The sequence below is a fragment of the Dipodomys spectabilis genome, unplaced genomic scaffold, assembly GCF_019054845.1.
Source record: "Dipodomys spectabilis isolate Male_0828 unplaced genomic scaffold, ASM1905484v1 ptg000288l, whole genome shotgun sequence".
Classification (NCBI taxonomy): Eukaryota; Metazoa; Chordata; class Mammalia; order Rodentia; family Heteromyidae; genus Dipodomys; species Dipodomys spectabilis.
The window spans coordinates 3,398,197-3,413,670 of NW_024870965.1; the positions used below are offsets into that span (position 1 = coordinate 3,398,197).

Sequence of the window (15,474 nt, forward strand, 5' to 3'; positions counted from 1 at the left end):
ATATGCATACAGTTCCATTTCATATTTACTTGCACAAAAGACTCATCTTACTAAATTCTTGATGAGATGAAAGGTACACTGCTGAATCAAAATTCGGGAGACAATCAGGATACATACATATGTTGTTCTATCAATTTCGTGATTTTTATCTGCAAACATACAGTGTCAACCAGTAATGTGTAAACTAGTAAGTTTAGGTCACTTCTGTTGGCAATGTGCTTTTAAAAGTTGAATCCAATCCAATAAGTAAAATAGATGAATGCCTTCAAAAAATTCTCCAAGGGAAAAATTGTTCTGAAGCAGTGCTCACAAGCTGTAAACTGCTGTAGGATTAAATTTAATGCTTTTCTGCATGTATTATTTCCTCTGGGCTGAGTTCTGTCTTCACTGGTGATTTGTGGGGACAGTCTTAAAAGTGATTTCAGCCTGAGACTCATGGTGTAGCATAAATATAGTTGCTATGTGTCTGTGACCTTCCCCCCCCCCCCCCCCCCCCCGTGATCTCAAATGCTGCACAAATGACTTCATTTTTTGGCTTTAACTTGTTCCTTTATACTTCCTGTCTTCAGGCTGATGTCCACTTCTTGGTGTTATGTACAAAGCACTGTATGATCTTTCTGCTAAAGTGTAGCCTCATTGCTATTTACACTACTCTAAAGACTATCTCTTCAGCCTTTGTGGGCTGTACGTAGCCTTTTTGTACTTGTAGTGTTGTTTTTTTTTTTTAATGTAAAATCCCATGCATCTTTTACTGCCAGGAGTTGCTTTGTGCTGGTCATTATATGAAGACTTCTTTTTTTTCCCCCATCTAGAACACAGTGTTTTTTAATGATAAAATAATGGTCAGAGAAAGGGAAAATACACAAGTAGAAAGTGGGATGGGTGTTTGGCTTTACTTTGTTTGTGTTTCAGATTTAAACCAAGAAAAACAGAGGCCTGGAAAATATGGTTCTTTAGCACTGTTGACCTTTTACTGTTATCCTATTACTGGAAAGGGAACCAAGATATATTTAGGAAGTCTCTGATGTTTCAGCACAACTCATCAAATTTAAATCACTCCTGGAATTAAAGTCAGAAATGTTTACATGAATAACCTTCATATGTACACAAAAGTCATGAGTCTGCATTTGGACCAATGATGCTCTCTTACAGACATGCGCTTCTACACTCCATAGGTGTACACCACACACACACACACACACACACACACACACACACACACACACACACACACGTTAGTCCTTCATTTATCATAACGTATCATTTCATAATGCAGTTCTGCATGGATCACTTCTAAGAAGTCCTTTCCATCATTTTACCAAATTTTCTTCCTAAGAAAATCTAAATACCCAAGAAATTGCCTGTAAGATATATTTCTTACTTAATGTAAGAGACGCTCTTAGTTTGACTGTCCCCTGTCAACAGAGCAGCGCGGATAGTGTGATACACCAGTGCCTGTATGAGATAAAAATCTAGGAACATCTTAGCATGTGAAGATCTCCATCACCAGGCTGTGAAAAGCACCAAGAAATCAGAGCCGGAATCCTTACAAATGAACAGGAAGTTAGAAGTCTTCTCATAAGAATAGAATAAGCCCAATCCCTTTTTGTAGATATGGCTCCTCTTAAGGAATATTTCAACTGTTTCTATTTGACGTGTGTGTGTGTGTGTGTGTGTGTGTGTGTGTGTGTGTGTGTGTGTGTGTATGAGATCTACTGCAAACACAAGCCAGTTGTGTGAACCTATTCGCAGCACAGTTTTAATGGTCAAGGCCTTCCTTTAAATATGTATGTAAGTACACAGAATTTTAGGGAGAAGCTACTGCTGATCTTAGTAACCAGGGGTTATTGAGGATTGTGTGTGCTAAACTCCATTTCAGATTTGCTCTCAGTGTAAGTTTGGTGGCAAGCCAGTTGCCTGGACTTTTCTTTCCATTGGAGGTTAAATATTGCTCCAGAAAGAACCTGACATTTATGTAAAGGTAAAATTTTCTTAGGCCAATTTTCTTTTGGCTTTTTTTTTTCACAACCTTGATACTCAGTTGTTTCGGTGACATTACATCTTAGATTATTTAAAAAAAAGCACTATTCCCAGATGATAATTTCTGTTATAATTTCTATAAAATCTATTTCTAAAATTGCCCATATTCTTTTGGGCCACCTAGATGTATAGGAGTTGTTCTGTGTGTGTGTGTGTGTGTGTGTGTGTGTGTGTGTGTGCTATTGCTGAGTGTGGTAGGAATTTTTGGCCTGGTGCTTAGCCTTCTAACTCATAGCTGGCCTCTCTACAAGTTGAACCATGGCTCCAGCCTGGCTTTTGGCTAGTTATTTTGGAGATAGAATCTTGTGGACTTTTCTGTTTGGAGCCAAGATCCTCCAGGTCTCAGCCTTGTGAGTAGCTAGGATTGTAAGTATGAGCTAATGACACCTGGTTTATAGCAATTAGTCTTAGCATTTCTGATTCTTCTGCACAATATACCATTCATGAAGCCTATGGATTTAACCTCTTAAACATTCTGTAAATACCTCTAATTGTGTTCCTCTTAATCACCACATTGTTTATCAAAGCGTTATAACCTCTTTGTAACAAGAGCTGGGTGTGTGGCTTATGCACATTTCTTGTGAGTGTGTTCCACACCTTCTGTAGCCAGAGTGACCTCTGTGGAGCAATCATGTATTTCTGTTCACTGAATACTTGTTGTACATATCACGTCTCTTGAGATTTAGGCAAAAACCATTGGTTCTCAATCTGTCGTGTGTGTGTGTGTGTGTGTGTGTGTGTGTGTGTGTGTGTGTGTGTGTGTGTGTGCGCGTGCATGCGCAGGTGTGACCTCACAGACACCAGTACTAGGGCTTGAGCTAAGGGCCTAATGACACTTTTGACCCAGAAATTGTTCTTGATTCTTTCCTCTTTTTGAAACTTTTCTCTTCATCCTGCTTTCCCAAGAATTAGTTGCCAGTTTCTGTGAATGATGTCAGTGAGCCATGGAAGGTCATCTGATCTTAGCAAACGATTCCCCTTTCTAAATAGTTAACGATTACGGGTTGACCTTGTCTATTGCCTAAGTCTTCTGGAGGCTTCTTTGGTCACTTATATTTCTTCCCTGAAGCTGCTGGGTTGTGGCATTCTGAAAGCACTGGTCAAGACTATTGCTACTTTTTTTTAAAGCCTGCTGCTAATAATCCTGGTTGCACGTGCGGAGGGCAGGGAAACAGATTCTACTTCTCATCTCTCTGTGTCCGTGTCCTTCATCCCTGGCTGTATTCTTAAAGGGAGCACTTGTTTCTGCTCAAATAGAAAAACAAGGGCTCTGTACTACTTCAGTGCCTGTATCTGGTCCTTATATTGGGCTTGTTTCGATGCTTCTATTTCTCTGCTTCAGAAGCTGGAAGCACATCAGACAATTACTTTGAATTCGTTGAACATTAGTATGGTCCATGCATTCATGGAGCATTCATTCACTTAATCCTCATAATAACCACTAAAGGAGCTAATATTATTACATTGACTTCTCAACTGAGCATGCATTTGAAAAGCTTAAGCAATTTACCTAAGTTAGCAACTGAGCAAATAAAAAGTGTTTGCATATTAATTTATAGTATTATTTGTGCTGTCTTAAAGTTGGGGTCATTGGCATTCATTTCACCTTTTTGATTTTGTGTGTGTGCATGTGTATGCATGTGTGTGTGCATGCATGCGTGTGTGTGTGTGTGTGTGTGTGTGTGTGTGTTTATGTAAGTAATACGGCTTGACCTCAGGGCCTGACACTATCCTTTAGCTTTTTTTTTACTCAAAGGTTGGCACTCTACAACTAGCGCCACAGCTCTATTTCCAGCTTTTCAGTGGTTAGAATCTCATGGACTTTTCTGCCAAGCCTGTGTTTGAATCTCTATCCTTAGATATCAGCCTCCAAAGGAATTTGAAATGCAACAATGAGTCATCAGCACTAGGACTGACCTTTGCTTTTTGTAATTAAATTAATTTTTTAATTGTAGTATAGGGTGAAAGAGCTATCTCCTATTTATAATTTTATCTTCTCTATCCAGTAAAACGCCCGGCTCTCATAAATCATATATGAATTTATGTAGGAGATAGATGAATTGCAGGAAGTTCATCATGAAATTCAGTAAGTAAATCATGTCCATTTTATATTTCCAACTTTTTTCTTTACTATAATACTATGAGTTCCTAACTGAAAGAAATGCAGAACTTGAGCACAAATTATTAGAGAGAGTAATGCTGTTTTGTTCACTTGAACTTTTTTTTTGCCAGTCCTTCGGCTTGAACTCAGGACATTGTACCTGAGCTTCTTTTGCTCAAGACTAGCGCTCTACCACCTGAGCCACAGCGCCACTTCCAGCTTTTTCTGTTTATGAGGTGCTGAGGAATCCAACCCAGGGCTTCATGCATGATAGGCAAGCACTCTACCACTAAGCCACATTCCCAGCCATGTTCACTTGAGTATTTCAGGTTGATGTTGATTACAATTTTGTGGGAGTTTACAGATTTGTGGGGTCATGTGATTGATGCCTACATTGAAGAAATGTTTATCTTATCATTGATTGAAGAATAACCACTCTACGAAAATTGTGTAGTTTAATCTTTCCAATGAATGAATTTGACAAATGCATACATTTATGATATCAAAGCCATAATCAAGGTATTATGCATACCCAATATCTCCAAAAGCTTCCTTGTATTCCTTGCAAAATACATATGTGACTCTATGTTACGAATCTTCAATATGAAAACTACCCTTTTAGCTTGAGTGTGCATGGCTGTATTTTAGGTAAACATTCTAAAGCAGACATTCTGTTTGTCTTTCGTAAATGCAAGTTTATACTCAATTATTGGGCGTTGCACAATTCCTCTTTCCCTACTGCTTACTCCAGCCTCTTGCAGGTGTACCCGCCCTCTCCATCTGTTCTGGATACCTTCTGTAAACAGAATCACCAATATTTGTCCTTTTCTCACCTCTTCTTTGTTGTCTCTCCTTCCTCCCTCCCTCCCTCCCTCCCTCCCTTCCTCCCTTCCTCCCTCCCTTCCTTCTTTTCTTCCTTCCTTCCTTCCTTCCTTCCTTCCTTACTTCCTTCCCTCCTTCCTTCCTTCCTTCCCTCCTTCCCTCCTTCCCTCCTTCCTTCCTGTCACTTTCTCTTTCTTTTCTTCTTTCTCTCTCTTTCCTCTCCCTTTTTTAAATCTCTATCTCTTTGTTTTGGCTCTTGATTTATAGGGGATTCTTATAAAGTTTTAAAATTAATCCCTCATTAGATAAATGGTTTTCCAAATTCAAATATTTTCTCCTACTCCTCTGGAATTGGAGCTTTTTAGACTTTGGTGGCTCTACTCATCTATTTTTTCTCTAGTGTTTTTAATATCAAATACAAGATATCATTGCCAAGACTCATGTCAGGAGTGTTGTATTTTTCTGGGAGTTGTATAGTTTAAGTTCAAATGTTCAACCCATGTTGCAGTGACTTGTGTAACACAGGGTCTGATTTTGTTGACTGAAAGATATTTAATCTTGCCACTGCCTTGTGTTCAAGTCAATAATGAAGTCAGCAGTCTGATAAATAGTATGACTTGCTTTTGCTTTTCTTTCCTAAATTAGTTTTCATGTATATCCCAGCAGTCTGAGTGGCTTGGTGATTTAAGTTTAAGGAGCAGAGGCCTGCAGATTTTATGTTCTAATTAATGAACACTGGTGTGTTCCAGGCACTATTTTACATGCTTTGTACGATTAAGCAAAGGAATCCCAGAACTTCCCCTTCTATAGCGAAAGGCATCCAATAAACATCAATCCCTATAGAACAGGGCAAGGAGGCCTGGCGTGTGTGTGAGGGGCGAGAAAGACGTCACGGCTCAGTGGCATTTGTGCAAAGTCTGGCGGACTGGAAGGTGTTAGCCATGAAACTCTAGAACAGCCGGGTGCCACACAGAGAAAACAGGCCATCCAGGGGTCGGCATTCCATGTGTCTTTCGTTGGGTAGAAAGTGGCAATCCCAGTTATCCATGGAAGAAGGAACCCTAGGCAGAGGAACAGGAAGTGAGCCCCAAAGACCGTGAGGGGAGGGACCGCAGGGTACGCTGTGGGCAAATGGAATAACATTAGCTTCCTGTGTTAGTGAGACAGGGGAGACATAGCATGGTTTTCCAAGCCAAGTCTGCCTGAAATATGGACCACAGCTTCTTGGGGAAGAGTTGGAGTATCTGCTCCAGTTTGGGGAACAAAGATGGCTGCCTGCATTCTTGCAGGGGCAGTGGAGATGGTGGGTAATGACTGAGGACCCTGGATGTACTTTGAGCTCTAGAAGCAGGAGCTGCTGAGAATTTGGATGTCAATTGTGAGAAAAGGAAGGTGGATCCAGGATTTTGGCTGAGACAACAGGAGAACTAAATTTACCATGTTGGTGAGTCTGGGAAGAGCAGAGCGAAAACTCAGGATTCAGTTCCCGGTGCTGCCATGCTGCGTGAGACAAGACTGCTTACATGTTGAGACTGGAGTTTGTGCATGCTGCCATGTTTAAGTCACAGCGCCAAAGTCAGCGTGGTGGAATGAAGTAAGGCACAAGAGGCGATCAAAGACGAGATTGCAGAAGAGCCACAGGAAGGAAGAGGACCTGTGCTGGCATTTAAAACCATCCCTCTGTGCCTAGACTAACTATTGGTGTATTCTCTGTCATGGTTTGTTTTACTTGTAATCGGTACAATTTTAAGTATTATGAAAAGTTGTTACTGAGTTTTTGATGATTGGGTTGGTGAGTTGATTTAGAAGTGCTAACGATCAAACAAACCTTTGCACCTACCATGTAGTTACTTGACAACTTGAGCCGAGCGTTTTCTTTGACTGAGAGCTTCACTCACCTTGTCTCTGCTGGATTGTAATCCTCCTCCTCTTCTTAAAATACCTTTTCCCGGATCAGTTTGGAAACCAGAAGTGAAAGAAAACAAGCCCAACACCTGTTCCTGCTTCAGGAGGAAAATGATCATTTCCGATTTCCTCTCTTCTGCCCTTTGATCCGTCTGTCTGTTTCTCCAGTCTTCACCACCTTAGCCTTGATGTTTGTTATTAGCAACACCCTCAAGAGTGAATGTTAATGCTATTTACCTTAGACAAACAGGGAGATTGTTGTAAAAGGGCTAGAAAATATATTTCTGGGAAGGAACTGGGTGTTCCTTTATTTCTTCCAGGACATAACTGAATTGTTTATTTGTTGCAACAAAAAAATGTAGTGAACGTTCAAAATCATGCACTGATTTCCTCGAGAGCCTCACAGAAACCCCATTCACACACCGTCAGACTCACTGCCGTACGCGTAAATTAAATCACATGTTAACATACATACTCACTAGGTGGCAGCCACAGCCACCATCCAGCTTTCGAACATGTCCATCATTCAGTTCCCAGCATGAGTCCTGGCCAACCTCTGATCTGCTTGATGTCACTTTCCTGGGTATTTCATATAAACACAAGTGTGTGTGTTCATTTTCCTGTCACTTCCTTTCACCCAGCACAGTTTCTGTGTGCTTTAGCTTGTATCAGGACTCCCTTCCTCCCTTCCCTCCCTCCTTCCCTCCCTTCCCCCTCCTCTCTCTCCTCCCAGCTCCCCTCTCTCCCTTCTCCCTTCCTCCCACCCTCCCTTTCTTTCCTCCCTCCTTCCCTTTCTTCCACCCTTCCTCCCTCTCTCCTTTTCTTCTCCTCTCTCTTTCTTTGTCCTCCCCTTCCTCCTTTCCGTCTCCCTTCTTTCTTTCCCTGAATAGGACTGTATTCTGTGTAGGGCATTTGGGTTGGTATAATGAAATACTTTAAATGTTTTTTAATTGTCAAGGTGATGTACAGAGGGGTTTGTTACATACATAAGGTAATGAGTACATTTCGTGTCAACCTTGCTACTCCTCTCAATTCTTTCCTGCTTTCTCTCCCCCACCCTCTCCCTGCCCCTCCCAGTTGCACGGATCATTTCTAACGTATTGTCTTGTGGATATCACTGTTGCATTGGTTCTGCGTAACCTATAGAAAGCATCCATTGGCTTCTTACACTCACGTGCCCAAGGCCAGGCTTCCTTGAGTGTGGGGTGCAGTGCAGGCCTTCTGTCCAGCTACCCCACCCCTCATGTCAGGATTGCTGCTCCCGAGAGCACTCTGCTGCTGAGTTACTCAGTTTCTAGTCTCCATTCTAATATGGTTGCATTGTGAATTTAGCTTTCAACATGAATGTTTCTTGGGTGTGGGGAGGCAGGAAGGGACACAGATTCAACGCATAGCATTTCAGCTTGGCTATACCAATTTATGCCTTTTTCTTAGCCACAGAATACATTTCACCGCCTTCTGGTAGCTCTGAAGGTCTAAACTCGCACCATTACCCAATACAGCAAACAATGCGAAGCCCTGAGGTTAAAGGGTACATTGTTTTGGCTGCATGTCAGACCCCCTAACCTCAGCAGTGAAGGGGTTGGCTCCAAGCCCCTGGGTGCCTGCCCACCCTGGTTGGGGGGGGGCTCTGGGCCTCATCTCTGCTGGGCTGGCGGTGGTGGCCTTGCAGGTCAGGGAGCGTGATGACAGGGACAGGAATGGCCTGGTGGCCCTGCTCTCCCTGGCCCCAGAAACGCCCTTTGGAACTTGCAGGCGTGCGTGGCTTTCCTTCAGAGGCCAGTCACGCTGCACACCCGTGGTCCCATGCCTTCTCTGCCCACGCCCCTCCTAGAGCAGCTCTAGGATGCGTTTGCAACATACCTGGGTTGTCCCCAAATGTTGTCCCCCAGTGCAAGGATGAGGGGCCCGAAGCTTCCCTCAGGACAAGCCCAGGAGGCTCTGGGGTCCCTCCCTTGGAGCAGCCTGTGCCCTGAAGGCGCACTGAGGCGACTCAAAGGCAGCCGCCAGCCAGCGTGGCAGGGAGGACAGCGCTTCCCCGCTCCGGGGAACCTCCAGCCCTTTGTGCTTTCTCCTCGGCACCGCTTCTGTCATTCTTCACGCGTTGGACAGGATGCAACTCCTCCAAATCCGTGTTTTGCCACCCTTTGCTTAGAAATGCCATCTTGAATCTACTTCTGTCTTCTCCCATTTTAGCATGCCGTCAGGAGCCGCCTTGAAATACCCAGAACACTTCCTTAATGTAGAGATGTCTTTTGCCAAAAGTTCTAGTTCCATCATCGTTCCTAAGTTCTGCCGTGCGCAGAGTACTAAGACATGGAAGCCATTCAGCCAAGCAATTCCACCGTGTGACACAGATGGCCTTTCTTCTGCTTTCCAGGAAAATATTCTTCGTGTCTGTCTAATAACTCGTCAGAATGGCTTTCACTGTCCACATGGCTATCGACATTCTAGTTATGACTACTTCTGCAATCTTTAAGAAGATTTAGTTTCTCTTCTACTCTCCTGTTCTGATCCCTTACAAAATTACTGTCTTACCACCCCATTTAGGATAATCAAGACTTTTTCTGTCACTTACCTTCAATTTTTTTCTGCCCATTACCCTGTTTCAAACCTACTCCAGGACTTTTTAGGTATTTGGTACAGCAACTTCCAGCTTCTAGGACGAAAAGCTGTGTTGGTCTTCTGTTATACCAAAAATATCGGAGATGGGATAAGCTATAAACAAAAGAAATGTATTGCCAGTTGAGTCAGAGGCTGAGATTTCTAATATCGAGATCTACAAGGATAAATACTCAGTTAGGCGTTGTTCCTCTGTCTTCGTCCAAGATGGCGTCTTCTTGTTGTATCTTCACAATGCAGAAAGCGGAAGGACAAAAAGGGGCTCAGCGAGTTCTCTCCTGTCCAGCTTGAAGGACTTCCATCCCCCACTCCTTAATTACCTCCCAGAGGTTGCACATTTTAATATTGTTGCATTGAGGATTTGGAGTTGGCTCCACGCCATCATTCCAATAAAGGAGTTCTACACTGTCATGTTTGCAGAAACCTCCAGCAGGAGTGACGTATTTGTCACTCATTGTTATTCCTTCCTTAGAAGGAGGAACAGTGCTACTGCCGATGCCCCGTAACACCCCTGTTTGGGAGGCGTCTTCTAACTGTGTGCTGTCTTGCTTCCGTTAACCTTATTTGTCCCGAACAGAATGAGATTTAGCAGTGTCTGATCTCCATGCTTACATGAATGACTATGCATGGATTTGATATTTCCGCTAGCATCTTTGGTCATCATAATATTTTGGCTTTTAGCCAAAATAAGATTCTATCTGATTAGTGTAGTTGAACACTTCAAACTGATATTTTTCTGAGAACATGCGCTGTAAAACAAGAGGGCTCAGCTGTCTGTATAAAACATGTCTGAGACATGTTTTGTCTCTGGGAGAACAGTGATGGGAGACCCCGTGTCCAGCATGCAGGTGGTAATGGTAGTACGCCTTTTGCTTTTTTAGCATTTGCGGAATCCAGCATCTGGAGCGAATTGGAAAGAAGCTGAATCTCTTCGACTCCCTCTACTTCTGCATTGTGACATTTTCTACCGTGGGCTTTGGGGATGTCACCCCCGAGACGTGGCCCTCCAAGCTGTTTGTTGTTGCGATGATCTGTGTTGCTCTGGTGGTTTTACCCATACAGGTAAACACGACCTTTGTTCATTTTATAGAAGCATGCAACTCCTATGAGATTGACTCTTTCACATTCTACAATAAACACAGGCTGGCTTATTTCATCATCATGTCAACTATTTATGTTATTTCAGAAATGCTCATTTTTTTGACATTTCATTCCAAACACTGTGTTGTTTCTTTTCCTCCAATCACAGCTGATAACTCATATGATTTCAGTTACTTGTTTCCTTTTCAACACAATGACAGCCATATTCATCATAAGATACGATTGTTTTTAGTGATTGGCCAACAAATGAAAGAAGTGAATTTGGGAAAGATTCAATTCCTTCTTGCGAATAATCACTAAATCCGTACACTGCAATAGAGTGAAGATTTATTCGCTGTATTGGTGAATGAAAACAAAATGGAGACATGGACTTTAAATAGCAATGTCCCATTTCGGGCAGTGACTACGGAGCTCCCAAAAGGACAGAAATATTCAATGTGATTACAGATGAGTAGAAGCAGTCTCTAACCTCCACATCCCGAGTCCCGGGTGTCGAGGGCATCAATGACAAATGCAATTTAGTCTTGCAAGCTAATTTCACAATGTGGTCCCCGGTGTATCGAAAAGCACCTCAAACATGTACAAAAATAGCCTCTCCTCCACCCGTGTCTTCCTGACATTCGCCCTGTGTGCCCTCCCTTCCCCCAGGTCAGCTTCTGCTCTCTGGAAGGTGGCACTGGGCACGAGGTCCTGCCTCCGACCTTTGCAAGACACGAGAGTGTAGCCATGTGGAGGAATGTGTAGAAATGCACAGGGGATTCCTCTCTTCCCCTCAGCCTATGACACAGCAAGCCAAAATTGGGGGGCGGGGAACGACACAAAACTTATTGGCCCAATAGGATACAGAAGTAACCTCATGTTAGTATGTTTCTTTGGAGACTTGAAGCTCCCTAGTGACCTCGGTAGACTCTGAAGAAATCCCATGATCATGATTTGATTCTCACCGCATCCCATCTGAGAGACTTGAGTGAAGTGAACAGTAGATGTCCTGCATTGATTTTTTTGGGGAGGGGGGTTTCTGTTTGTGTGTCTGGTGTTCTGCTTCCCATGTGGAAAATACACTCTCTGCAGTTCGAGCAGCTGGCCTACTTGTGGATGGAAAGACAAAAGTCAGGAGGTAACTACAGCCGCCACAGGGCCCAGACTGAAAAGCATGTTGTTCTGTGCGTCAGCTCACTGAAGATCGACTTACTGATGGACTTCTTAAATGAATTCTATGCGCATCCACGACTACAGGTACACTTGGATTTTATTATTCACCACACCACACCATCCATGCTAACATCTTGTCAAAGCCAATTAAGCAGCCCTGCAGACGGCCAGCATGCTGGAGGGTTTTTATTTATGCATTTCGAAATTTAGAAGCAGTAAATGAAGTACAAATATAGCTGGGAACATAGAAAAACTGCGGGAGGGATAAACAATACTTTAAAGTTCTTTCTGTATCTACACTTAAAGCCAGATGGAATTATGCTAATTCTGGAAACCAAGGATTTTCTTTGAATTAAAAGATTGCTTTCTCCCCTCTTGGGTAAAGTACCAGTGATGTTTTTCTTTTTTTAATGAAACAGTGAATTTTAACATAAAATGTAATAAAACAATGAAGGTGCCAATGTAAGGTCATCTGTTCCCTTGTATACTTGAGAAGTGAGCAAAATATGCCAAGGAAATTCTAGAAGTCTGGAAGGTCCTTTGCCTGTTTGTTTTCAGTAATATCAGAAGTTCTATTTATAGGTGCGGTAAATTCCAAGAATGGCACAAGAATTAGGTGAATTAAAACCATAAATAAAGAAAGATCTTTTTGTTTGTCTGTCCAGATAAAAATCTCTGGAAATTTCTTCTACTTTCAGAGTAGGGTTAATGGAGATTTAGCTTTCTTTTTTCCTGCTTGCGGAAAATAGTATAGTTTGAAGAATTAAGAGTTACTAGTCTTGTACCTCATCAATCAGATTTTTCAAGGGGTAGAATAATGTCAAGACCAACACAGTGCTAAGTATATCTAATAATCCTTCCTTAAAATAAAGAAAATATTTTGGAGACCCTTTTAACTATTATGTGTTTACATTAAAATCAATTTATAAGTGAAAACTGTATGATACATTCCTCTGTTTTCATATTCATGACTTTGTATTTTTGTAGAAGTTCTTTATCATGTTTAGAGTAAAATCATCTTTTCATAACTTATAGTCTGATCTTTATATATTAAGAAAAATCTATTGTGGGGAGAAATTTGATCCTACAATGAATAATTTAATCTAATATTGTTGTAGATACTTATTTAAAACTATTTTATTAGGGGAAAATGGGAGGGAGTGAAGGAAGGGTGACATTGGCCAAGCAGCATTGATTCATCGCTTGACTTACAGAATTGTAACCCTTTTCTAAATTTTTCCTCAATAACAGTGACTAAAAAATCACAACAACAACAAAAATAAAATCATTTTATCATTTAGAAAGCTTTGCATTTTCTCCAAAGGACTACACATTTCCTAAAATTTTGATCTTAAACCTTTTTATTTGCCTTTCATTTTTTTTTGGTATCGCTTGCTCTTCAAAATGCTCATCAACAATTTTTCCAAATGATCAGTTCATAATATTGTCACCAAATAATATAAATCACAGTGGCAGCTTTGGGTTCTACCTGGTATTCAAGGTGTCATTTAGGATGATAATGAAGTTATGAATTGAGCCTTCATTCAAATTTTCTTTTAAATGTTGAATCTACCTGTGTGGTATGTCGCTTAAAGCACCAAGTGTTTGCACACCCCTCCTATTTTGTTTCGAACAGGATTATTACGTGGTGATTTTATGCCCTACTGAGATGGACGTGCAAGTTCGCAGGGTCTTGCAGATTCCAATGTGGTCCCAGCGAGTGATCTACCTTCAAGGCTCAGCTCTCAAAGATCAGGATCTATTGAGAGCAAAGTAGGTGCTCTGATCTCTGCTCCTGTTTTGAAGGTTACCGTTTCTGATGCTTTGGTGTCTTTTTATTTTTCCGCCTCCAAGTTGTAGCAGTTATCAGTGCTGCAAGGTTGTTTTAAAATGTATATTTGAACGTGGGAGTCAGACTTGGGCTTGGTAGGGTCAGAACCAGAGCATCAATGCATTTCCTCCTCTTTCCAGCCTCGCCCCACAGCCATGGCTTCCAGCCCTCTGCGTCTGCACCGCGCACGGGGAAGCAGGGTTAGCTCAGCTGGTGATAGCTGCCAGGCCCGTCCAGCCTCCCTGCTAGAGTGGTCCCCAGATCCCTGAAGGCTGCTTTGATTCCACAAATAAACACATGGGACTAAGAAGGATGTGGGATAGCAAAGGGAAGGAGCCAGAGTTATGTCCTTTAACGTGCTTGCAGACAGCACTAGTGCTGTCTGGTGGAGGAGACAGAAGGGTCCCTGAGGGCTGCAGGGACCAGGAGATCAGTGAGCCATCTACCTGTGCCACCCCGGTGCTGCCAGGCCTGGGCAAGGCTCCCGAGGGGCGCAGGCTGAGCCTGCTGTCGCCCAATGCAGAGAACAAGGAGTAAAGACTCCAAACAAGCGGCAAAGGTCAGCTGCATGAGTTTTGAATCTTCTTGGTGAAAATATTTACAAATGCTAGCCAACACTCATCTTATCATAAAAAGTTGTGTCACAGTGTGTTTTCTTTCTTTTCAGAACGGTTTGCTTTGGATACATTTTGTAAACCTTTCAGCTTTCCTCTCCATTGAACGTATTTTTGGCAAAGGTTTATTTTATCCTAGTGTAACAGAATGATAAGCCCTTTCTTCTTTTGAAAAGAAAACGTTCTTGTGTTTTTAAACATTATGTATCAAGCACTAAAGGATATTTCTTTATTACTATTTAAGATATAGCAAACCTTCACACAAAGGGAGGGTGACGGAGTCGTCTTCAAGAAAAATAAATGTACAGTAGAGTTTGATTCACCAATACTGAATTGCTTTGTTCGCACTCTTAATTTACCTGAGACATTGTAGCTGACATGGAATTCATCAGCAAGCAGAGTCCACTGGCACGCTGTAATTTGTGCAAAGCATATATGTGAAAATATACAGTCATAGGAGAAGAAAGCCTTTGCTCTTTTTAACTTCCATCATAAACTACTGAATTAAATAAACAGCCCAACAGAATTCTTTCATTCAGAGTCAAATACAGTCAGGATATACTAGAAATTCAACTTTTATTTAAGGTTATGGTTACATACACACAATACTGAATGGGTTGAAGCTGGTGGTTCATGCCTATAATCCTAGCTATTTAGGAGGCTGAGATCTGAGGATCACGGTTCAAAACCAACCTGGGCAGGAAAGTCTGAGACTCTAATCTCCAATTACCAAGCAGAAAACTGGAAGTGGAGCTGTAACTCAGGTGATAGAGTGCTTGCCTTGAGTGCAAGAGCCAATTTAGTGCCCAGATCCTGAGTTCAAGCTTCAGTATCAGCATAAAAAATAAATATATAAATACATAGACTGTGCATTGTAATTCTGGTTACTTTTGTTGGTTCAGCACACTGATTTCACGGTGTGACTCTCTTCTTCTGACTGTGTTTAGGATGGATGACGCTAAGGCCTGTTTCATTCTGAGCAGCCGTTGTGAGGTGGACAGAACTTCATCTGTAAGTTGTGCTTTTCCACCTTCGAAGATGTTGTTCATAATTTTTTAAAAATCTGCAGATTAAATATATCAGTGCACCAATGAGCAGCAACTATTTCTTAGCTGTTTTGCCACACTACACAGGGTTCTACTGCCTTTTTTGATCCACAAAAATCCTCTGGATTTCTGTTGATCAGAATTAATAGAGAACTAGATGATGTTTTTGTCCGTTTGTTATGTCCGTTGTCATTCAAGCGGCCTCCTTGTTCTGGGCTCTGAAAGAAGGCAGGTGGCTGG

At 42.0% G+C, this 15,474-nt stretch overlaps 1 protein-coding gene across 1 annotated transcript in view; it reads left to right on the forward strand.

The window, feature by feature from the left end:
- The window catches only part of Kcnt2 (potassium sodium-activated channel subfamily T member 2), a 263,490-nt gene that overhangs the window by 129,717 nt on the left and 118,299 nt on the right, over positions 1-15,474 (forward strand). The window contains exons 11-14 of the mRNA XM_042701224.1: positions 10,372-10,552; positions 11,663-11,827; positions 13,380-13,516; positions 15,136-15,199. Coding sequence (XP_042557158.1) covers positions 10,372-10,552; positions 11,663-11,827; positions 13,380-13,516; positions 15,136-15,199 — 547 coding nt within the window. The remainder of the gene's footprint in view (positions 1-10,371; positions 10,553-11,662; positions 11,828-13,379; positions 13,517-15,135; positions 15,200-15,474) is intronic.